Consider the following 9,606-nt stretch of genomic DNA (forward strand, 5'->3'; position numbering starts at 1 on the left):
AGACTCACCATCATCCAGAACACACGCGAGCACACGCATGGAACAATCGAACCATTGTGACGAATTTCTCAGGGCAGCCAAGTTACTCCAGGACCTTCCAAGGGCCCTCACGGATGACTGTGTCAAAGGCCTTGGTCAGGTCAACAAAAGATGGTGTAGAAATCTATGTTCTGTTCTTGGCATTTCTCGGAAGCTTTCAATCTGAAAACACCATGTCAGTGGTTCTTCAAGCTTTTCTGAAAGAGCACTGACTCTGGCATCAGATCCTGGTTGAGATGTTGCACTAAGTGGTCCAGAAGGATTCTGACAGAGATTTTGGCAATGATGGAGAGGAGTGAGACTCTATGGTTGTTGCAAGATTAGCGAGTTCCTTCCCACTTACACAGGTGGACAATGGAGGCACCTCTGTTTTTTGGGGATGGTTCCTTCCTCTCACATGGACTGAAAGAGTTGAGTGAGCTTCTTGACCAGACACTGACCCCCAGACTTGCAGATCTCAAGCTGGGATAACATCAGCTCCTGGAGTTTTGCAACGCGACAGGGAGTTGATTGCATTCATCGTTTCTAACAGAGTTGGGGGAGGGTGGTCATCATGAGAACTGTTGATAGAAACCTGTGGCAGCCTATTGATTGCTTTTTCATTGATGGATAAAGGCTGATTTAGGATGTAGTTAACATGCTTTGCCCATCTTTCTCGAATTTGGGTTTTTCTGCAAGCAGTATTTGTTGACATCAAGGATTGGTGATGAACCAGTAGGCCGCAGTTCAAAGACACATTTTAGAGCTTCGTAGAATCTCTCACATGCATCAAGATTGGTTCAATGAAAATATTGAGGTAACCCAGAAACTTCTGGAGGAGAAACATCGCCTCTACAGGGTTTACCTTAAAGTTATTACTATCCACACACAACGTCTACTGAAACATCCACAGGACTGTCCAGTGCAAGCTCGGAGATTCAAGACACTGAAGTGGATTATTAAGAATGTGATAAATGATAATTACTCATGATACTAATGATAATAGCCTCACTGGCCCTGAAAAAATCATTTTACATTGGTGTTGGAGATTTTTAGAAAATAAAAATTGAAGTTTTTTTTACTTTTTCTGCCCTCATCTCTTCTCAATAATCTTTTATTTGGCCTTCCTTACACAATTTAATTCTAATTTATAATTCCTGGTTTATATTTCTTGGTTTAGACTCTGCATGTCTCAGTAAGGATTCTTCAATCTCACTGGTTGAAGAGCCTTACTGTTACTTGTCCTGTTCACAGGCGGCATATAGAGTGCCACCCTGCATCAAAGGCTCAATTAGAGCAAGTTTTTGCTTAAGAGCCTGAGTAAACTCTGTGGGTCAGTATCAGCGAGGTGAATGCCGAACACCACTCCTTCACTGCTGCCACAAAATCCTGGTCGAATGTTACACCTCTGAGGCCTACCTTAAAGAAGCTCCACAGCCCTCCCCCAGAGGCACTTTGATCATAGTGCACAGACATCCTGGGATCTTCAGTCTCCTCTGGGAATGTAATGGAAGAGCCACCTCCAACAGGAGCAGAGGCCTGAGTCATCGAGTTTGGTCCAACCCCTGTCAAAAAGAAAAATCAGACAGGAACATTAGGAACCAAGTTAGTTATGTTCACGTTTGGCAGAAATTATTTTGGGAAGAATGTTAATTAGCAAGATTTAACACTAATTAAATAATTGGTGTTTTAAAAAAAAAATCAGCCTGAATTCCTGCTCCTGGCTGCTAAACTGTGACCCCTGATGAAAGTCAGATGAGGAGAGAGTCAACTGTTTAAATCCAGAAAATACATTTAATAAAGCATTTTTAAATTAAACTCCTTTTTTTAAAATGTTGTTACCCAAGCCAAGTAAGTCCTTCAGTCAACCCTTAAGCATGCTAGAACCAACAGTTGCCATATTGAGGAGCATTATTATAGCAAAAAACAGCTCTACTGGGGAGTAACTTACTAAACTGGTGTCATAAGGATCAAATGGCACCAAATACAGACCAGTATTACAAAGAAGGGACTGAACCCACAAAGATGAGCAGGAAGAATAAAGAAAAAAAAACTGCTTTTTCCTTCTCAGGAATTACCCTCAATACAAAATGATGTTCCATTTCTATTAACGACTTTATTAGGACATCGATAGTCTCTGTGCTAGTGGTTACTACTAAAGACTTTTAGTGGCATGGTGCAGGAGAAGGAAAAGAAAATTTGAAATCTGCCAGTCAACTAGTGTTAAAAGATTTACGTTACATAAGGCTGACAATATTACACAATGTACACAATTTTCAAATTAAGAAAATGCAAACTACTCTACAATCAAAAATGTAACATTGAAATTAAACTACCACCTGCAGCGGATGAAGAAAAGGTTGGCATCAGTGGGGTTTGAGGGGTTCGACCAGCATGACCTCGGGTGATGTCGTAATTTGCAGCCATGGAGAAACCAGTGATGGGTGGACCTATGGAAGGTGCAGAAAAGACAGGACCAGCAGGAGAGCTCATAGGAGGTGCTGAAGGAGGAAAGCTAATGGGACTACCGTAAGTTGCAGTCCCAGAATGAGCAACAGCTGGAGGAATGGGAGAAGCGACAGCAGTAGATCCCACGATTAGGGGTGTGGAAGACCTGGCAGGTGGCATGTGGGTTCGAGGAGGAGGTGGCGTGGAAAAGGTTGAGGGAGGTAATGGAGAGATAGAGCTGGTGATGGGATTAGATGAAGCACTGGGAAGAACTGCAGACAGATAAGCCAAAAGAAAAACAAAAAAGGTGATAAGTTTAAAAGCATATAATCAACACTAACATTGTTCTTGTAGAAATATATGAGGAGTAGGCCAGTTACACCACACCCTCCCCCGGCCTCCCCAACATGGCTCTACCATTCAATAAGGTCATGGCTGATTTCAACCTTAATCCAGCGTTCCCATTCAATCCCCATATCCCTATACTCCTTTGAATCCAAAAATACATCGATCTGTCTTGAAGGCACCCAATTCACAGCTCTCGGGGTACAAAATTCCCAAGACTCCCAAGACAGTGAAGAAAATTCTCCTCATCCCAAAACAGAATGGTCATCCCTTATTCTGAGACTATGCCCCCTAGCCAGGGAAAATAGTCTTTCAGCATCTATCCTATTAAGCCCGACCAGAATCTTACATATTTTAATGAGATCTCATCTTCCTTCTGTTAAACTAGATAATATAGGCCCATTCAACTTGATCATTCCTCAGAGGACAAACCTCCCATCCAGATAGCAATCTAGTAAACCATCACTGCATTCTGTCTAAACAAGTACATCCTTCCTCTGATGCGGAAACCAAAACTGTGTGCAGTATGGTCTCACCGAAGTCCTGTACAATTGCAGCAAGGCTTCTATTATTACATTAGCTTTCTCATTGCTTGCTGTACCTGCAAAACTTTGTGTTTCATGCATAAAGACACCCAAATCCCCCAGTACATCTCAACACTTAATAATTTCTTAACATTTAAAAAATATTGAGTTTTTCTTTCCTTCCTACCCAAGTGAACAACCTCACTTTTCTCCAAATTATACATTACCTGCCACCTCTTGCCCACTCATTGAGTCTCTCCATATCCCTTTGCAACCTGTGTGGCCTCTGCACAGCTTGCTTTTCCCATCTAGTTTTGTATCATCAACAAACTTGGATACATAACGCTTGGTAGCTTCATCGATGTCATTAATGCAGATTGTAAATAGTGGAGGTCCTAGCACTGCTGCCTTTGGCACTCCACTAACAATCTGCCAACCTGAAAATGACCTGTTTATTCCCACTGTTTCCTGTCCACTAACAAATCCTCTCTCCATGTGAATATATCAATCCTTGTACCCTTATCCTATGCAACAACTTTTGCTGTGGCACTTTGAGTCCAAATATATCATTTTCTCTGGTTACCCTTCATCTACCCTACATCCTCAAAAAATCTTAGTGTTGTCTTTCATTCCCTTTCAGAAAACCATGTTGACGCTGCCTAAACATATTTGATTTAAGTGCCCTATTACAATCTAACTAATAATCAAGCCCAGCAGTTCCTTAACAACCGATGTCAGTTCTAAGCTCCACTGTAACTGTACAGTACGTAAGGCAGGTAACTCTCAAGGAGTCAATTTGGAAAAAAAGACACAAACAGTAATCCAGCAGTGCTCACAAAGCACTTCAATTAAGTTGGAGAACTAGAATGCATAAATACACATTTCCATTCAGTACAATGCAACTGTGACACATCTCATTGTAAAGCACTGAGCCCTTTGAATACAACATTTTTACTTGAACCTCTAGTTTAGGCTTTCCTGTGGGGAAAGGTACGTGGGTGTGCTCAGATATCAGCTAACAGAAAATATAGCCTCACACCTGACTTTAGATTTAAATACTTTTGAAGATTTAACCCATGTTAAAGAGCTCCATGGTCGAATAACATTTGCCAAGGAGGAAATGTATATTTCCATTATTTCAGCAGAATAAGTATATGATTTAAAAAGGTTCAATAGAAAATTTCATCTTGCATCTTAACATCCAGATAAAATCACAATTTCATCTGGAATATCTAGAGACACAGCAGCACAGAGGTAGATCAATTGGCCAATGTCTCTGTTAGCACTTCATCCTAACACCGTGTTCTGTACTCCATTTTCTTCCTCTTTCCTTTTTGGATGCTTAAGTTCAATTTTAAATTATATTGCAGCTTCTGCCTCTACAGCAACTTGGAGTAAAGCAGTTCATAATCTAAAAAGCAAATGTTCTCCAAACTTCCTCCTTTTAACTTTACAGCTAATAAAATTCTGAAGTACATAGAATTTTACAGCACAGAAACAAGCTGTTCAATCCATCCGGTCTGTGCTGTTGCTTATGCTCCACACAAGCCTCATCCCGCCCCCTCAGCATATTCCTTAATCTCTTGCGTATTTATCCAGTTTCCCATTAAATGTGTCTATGCAGTTCACCTCAACCACACCCTGTGGTAGCGAGTTTCATACTCACCACTGGATAAAGAGGTTTTTCCTGAATTCCTCATTGGATTTATAAGTGAAGATATTTATGGTTACAAAACATACTGGCATGAATTCTTGGTATATTTAAGTGGTACTAATTACTCATCTGCATACACACTATTTATAATCAGAGATTCCATGTCTGAAAGGTTCAGTGTAAAGTTTTAAACAGCAGTACCTGTGGGGGGCAGGGGGCTGCTTGCAGTCACTGAAGTGCTAGGTGGTGGGGTACTGGGGGGAGTCGTCTCAATCCCACTTTCCTCCATCATTTTTTTTCTTCAATCACAATTTTCTGTGTACACACAAAAATAAAATCACGTAATTTACCCATGAGCATAAATATGTACAGGATGAAAGGTTGCACTAATGTTTTGCAACTCCAAATCAGAACTGCTTGGACAGAAGTATCTGCACTTGCACTGCTGGGAAAGCAGTTAGCTGCATTTACCCAATGATGACAGCAAATGATGACATGGCACTCAATTCAAATGGTCCATCCAGGGATATTATCAGCAAAAACATATCCCAGTCTGCACTACGGTTGGGAGACTTTCATATAGAACAAATAAGGAAAAGCTGCTCCCAATGGCGGGATGGGGGGGGGGAGGTGGTCAGAGATAGTAAACAAATTCATAGTCATTGGCAAAACAAGCAAAGAAATGGTGGGAAGTGAGGAGAAAAAATTTTTAGGTAGTAAGTTACGATCTGGAATTCACTGCCTGTAAATGGGTAGTGGACTAGACTCAATAGTAACTCTTAAAAAGGGATTTTTTAAATTTATTCATTCATAGGATGTGGGTTACTTTAGCAAAGCCAACATTTATTGCCCTTAAGGTAGTGGTAAGCCATCTTCTTGAACCATGTGGTGTAGGTACATCCACAGTGCTGTTAGGGAGGGAGTTCCAAGATTTTGACCCAGCGATGGTGAAGGAACAGCGACAGATCTCCAAGTTCAGATGGTGTGCAAATCAGAGGGGAACTTGCAGGTGGTGCTGGTAATGTTCCCATGCATCTGCTGCCCTTGTTCTTCTCGGTGGTAAAGGTCATGGATTTGGAAGATGCTGTCGAAGGAGGCTTGGTGAATTGCTGCAATGCATCTTGTAGATGGTACACACTGCTGCCAACGTGCTTCAGTGGTGGAGGGTGTGATTAAGAACCAACACAGGTACAATTGGCTAAATGGCCTCTTTCTGCACTCAATGGCTCTATGAGCTCGCAAAATCTTTCCCGCGCTAAATTTTCCATTCAAATTTGAAAGCTCCACTTTATGGTCAGCTTGTACAGGCCTTACCCGTTTACACCATGGTGGGGGCAATTTAAAATGCTTTACCATATTAGAACAGCTGACTTCTGCCAGGTTTGTACTTATAGAAATGACAATTCCCTAGAATTACTATACTTGCCTCAGAGTTATTTCCACAGTAAATTCACCTTCTCACACGCTGTCCCCCAACCCATGATATTTGATACCACTGCCTCTGGTAAGTTCAAGAGCAGGTTCTGAGCAAGGCAAGAATGATGCTTGCCCTTAACTGGCAAACTAAAATAACACCTATTGGCAAATCTAGGTTGAGGTTTCCAACGCAAAATTGAACCACAAATGAGGGAAACCTAGAAATGAAGACAGGTCTTTAATGGTAAGATAATGGAGGCCATTCTAATGGCTAAGTTAGACCACTTCTGTCAGCAATAACTTCATCAGGAAACAGCTGGTGTGGATTTAGAAAAAATCAATAAAATTCCTTGACTATTTTTGAATGCACTTGAAATAATGAACAAAGTAGATAAAGGAGTACCGAGTGTCAAAGGTTTTCCAAATGTCCAAGAAGGTAAAAGTTCACTAATAAAAATAAAACCCATATGACAGCATAGGAAGCACATTTTTCCTTTTAAATAGAAAAGGTAGGGAGACAAAAAAAGGAACCTCATAACTACCTCAAAAATAATTGCAGCCTCATCAAATTTAACAAAATAACAGGAAAAGACAATGAAATTTAAAACATTTGCAGGAAGATTTAGATCAGAATTGCAATTGGACTTTCACTGCATATTGGGCCAATCCCTGCAGCATGATAGCTGCACGTTACAGAAATGTGCTCAATGGGTCTTTTTCTAAAAGGACTCTTCCAACATGGAATCTATTAAAAGCTGATGGTCCCGGATGTTTATTGGATCAGTGCGGCATGCCAAGTAATCACTAGGTGTTTGCACTTCTAAGTCATAATACCTTTTGGTTTTACATTTTACTTTTAGTTACATATTTAATTAGATGATTCATTGCAGAGCCTACTGCCTGCTACCCTGAAGGCAGCTATTAAGCAGAGGGAGATACCTCCACAGGTGCTCAGATGTTAATGGCCAAATGACCATACTTCACATATCCAGCATATATGTGCTGTTGAATTATTCCAACAGTTAAAAAGGTGGAAAATAGGAGAACTCAGGTGGAGCCTCACACTACTCTTGTGAAGCATCCGCATTTGTCCACTCTTATGAAACAGTTATGAATCCTTGCAGAGGCTGAGCGTTAACTCGCAGACACTTACTCCTACCTCTCCCTGGACCATGACCCCACCACTGAACATCAAGCCATTGTTTCCAGGACTGTCACTGACCTCATCTCCTCTGGAGATCTTCCACCCACAGCTTCCAACCTGATAGTCGCCCAACCTCGGACGGCCCGCTTCTATCTCCTACCCAAAATCCACAAACAGAACTGTCCCAGTAGACCGATCATGTCAGCCTGTTCCTGTCCCACGGAACTCATTTCTCGTTATCTTGACTCCCTTCTCTGTCCCCTTGTCCAGTCCCTTCCCACCTACATCCGTGATTCCTCTGACACCTTACGTCACATCAACAATTTCCAGTTCCCTGGCCCCAACCACTTCCTCTTCACCATGGATGTCCAATCCCTCTACACCTCCATCCCCCCACCAGGCTGGTCTGAGGGCCCTTAGCTTCTTCCTCGAACAGAGGCCCGAACAATCCCCATCCACCACTACTCTCCTCCGTCTGGCTGAACTTGTTGTCACACTGAACAATTTCTCCTTTAATTCCTCTCATTTCCTCCAAATAAAAGGTGTGGCTATGGGAACCCGCATGGGCCCCAGCTATGCCTGTCTCTTTATGGGGTATGTGGAACATTCCTTGTTCCAGTCCTGCTCTGGCCCTCTTCCACAACTCTTTCTCCGGTACATCAATGATTACTTCGGTGCTGCTTCATGCTCTCGTCGGGACTTGGAAAAATTTATTAATTTTGCTTCCAATCTCCACCCCTCCATCATTTTCACGTGGTCCATCTTCCCTTCCCTTGACCTCTCTGTCTCAATTTCTGGTGATAGACTGTCCACCAATATCCATTACAAGTCTACAGACTCCCACAGCTACCTTGACTACAGCTCCTCACACTCCGCTTCCTGTAAGGACTCCATCCCATTCTCTCAGTTCCTTCGCCTCCTTCACATTTGTTCTGATGATGCTACCTTCAAAAACAGTTCCTCTGACATGTCCTCCTTCTTCCTTAACCGAGGTATTCCACCCACGGTCGTTGACAGGGCCCTTAACCGTGTCCGGCCCATCTCCCGCGCATCCGCTCTCACGCCTTCTCCTCCCTCCCAGAAACATGATAGGGTCCCCCCTGTCCTCACTTATCACCCCACCAGCCTCCGCATTCAAAGGATCATCCTCCGCCATTTCCGCCAACTCCAGCATGATGCCACCACCAAACATATCTTCCCTTCACGACCTCCCCAGCGGCATTCCGTAGGGATCGTTCCCTCCGGGACACCCTGGTCCACTCCTCCATCACCCCCTACTCCTCAACCCCTACTTATGGCACCTCCCCATGCCTACGCAAAAGATGCAACACCTGTCCCTTCACTTCCTCTCTCCTCACCATCTAAGGGCCCAAACACTCCTTTCAAGTGAAGCAGCATTTCACTTACATTTCCCTCAACTTAGTCTACTGCATTCGTTGCTCCCAATGCGGTCTCTTCTACATTGGAGAGACCAAACGTAAACTGGGCGACCGCTTTGCAGAACACCTGCGGTCTGTCCACAAGAAAGACCCAAACCTCCCTGTCGCTTACCATTTTAATAGTCCACCCTGCTCTCTTGCCCACATGTCTGTCCTTGGCTTGTTGCATTGTTCCAGTGAAGCCCAACGCAAACTGGAGGAACGGCACCTCATCTTCCGACTAGGCACTTTACAGCTTTCCGGACTGAATATTGAATTTAACAACTTTAGATCTTGAACTCCCTCCTCCATCCCCACCCCCTTTCCGTTTCTTCCCCCCTTCCTTTTGTTTTGTCCAATAATTTATATAGATTTTTCTTTTCCCACCTATTTCCATTATTTTTAAATCTTGTATGCCTTACTAGTCCTTCCACCCCACCCCCACTAGAGCTATAGCTTGAGTGTCCTGCCATCCATTCTTAATTAGCACATTCGTTTAGATAATATCACCCCCTTCAACACTTCTTTGTTCCTTTGTCTGTGACATCTTTTGATTATCTGCTCCTATTACTGCTTGCTTGTCCCTACAACCACACCACCTCCCCCACTTCTCTCTCTCCCACTCCCACCACCACCACC

At 42.9% G+C, this 9,606-nt stretch overlaps 1 protein-coding gene across 3 annotated transcripts in view; it reads right to left on the bottom strand.

Annotated features, from left to right (window-relative positions):
- The window catches only part of prrc1 (proline-rich coiled-coil 1), a 110,043-nt gene that overhangs the window by 15,324 nt on the left and 85,113 nt on the right, over positions 1–9,606 (bottom strand). Inside the window, exons 1-5 of one of the 3 annotated variants that reach the window (XM_041186266.1) lie at positions 9,576–9,586; positions 7,119–7,124; positions 5,191–5,306; positions 2,358–2,738; positions 1,438–1,583 (exon numbers count right to left, since the gene is read on the bottom strand). In XM_041186266.1, coding sequence (XP_041042200.1) covers positions 1,438–1,583; positions 2,358–2,738; positions 5,191–5,281 — 618 coding nt within the window. In that variant the 5' untranslated portion in view covers positions 5,282–5,306; positions 7,119–7,124; positions 9,576–9,586. Of the gene's footprint in view, positions 1–1,437; positions 1,584–2,354; positions 2,739–5,190; positions 5,307–7,118; positions 7,125–9,575; positions 9,587–9,606 lie in introns of those variants that run through there. The other 2 variants (XM_041186264.1, XM_041186265.1) reach the window with 2 other exon arrangements.

This window comes from Carcharodon carcharias, chromosome 4 (assembly GCF_017639515.1).
Source record: "Carcharodon carcharias isolate sCarCar2 chromosome 4, sCarCar2.pri, whole genome shotgun sequence".
In the NCBI taxonomy this organism is placed as follows: domain Eukaryota; kingdom Metazoa; phylum Chordata; class Chondrichthyes; order Lamniformes; family Lamnidae; genus Carcharodon; species Carcharodon carcharias.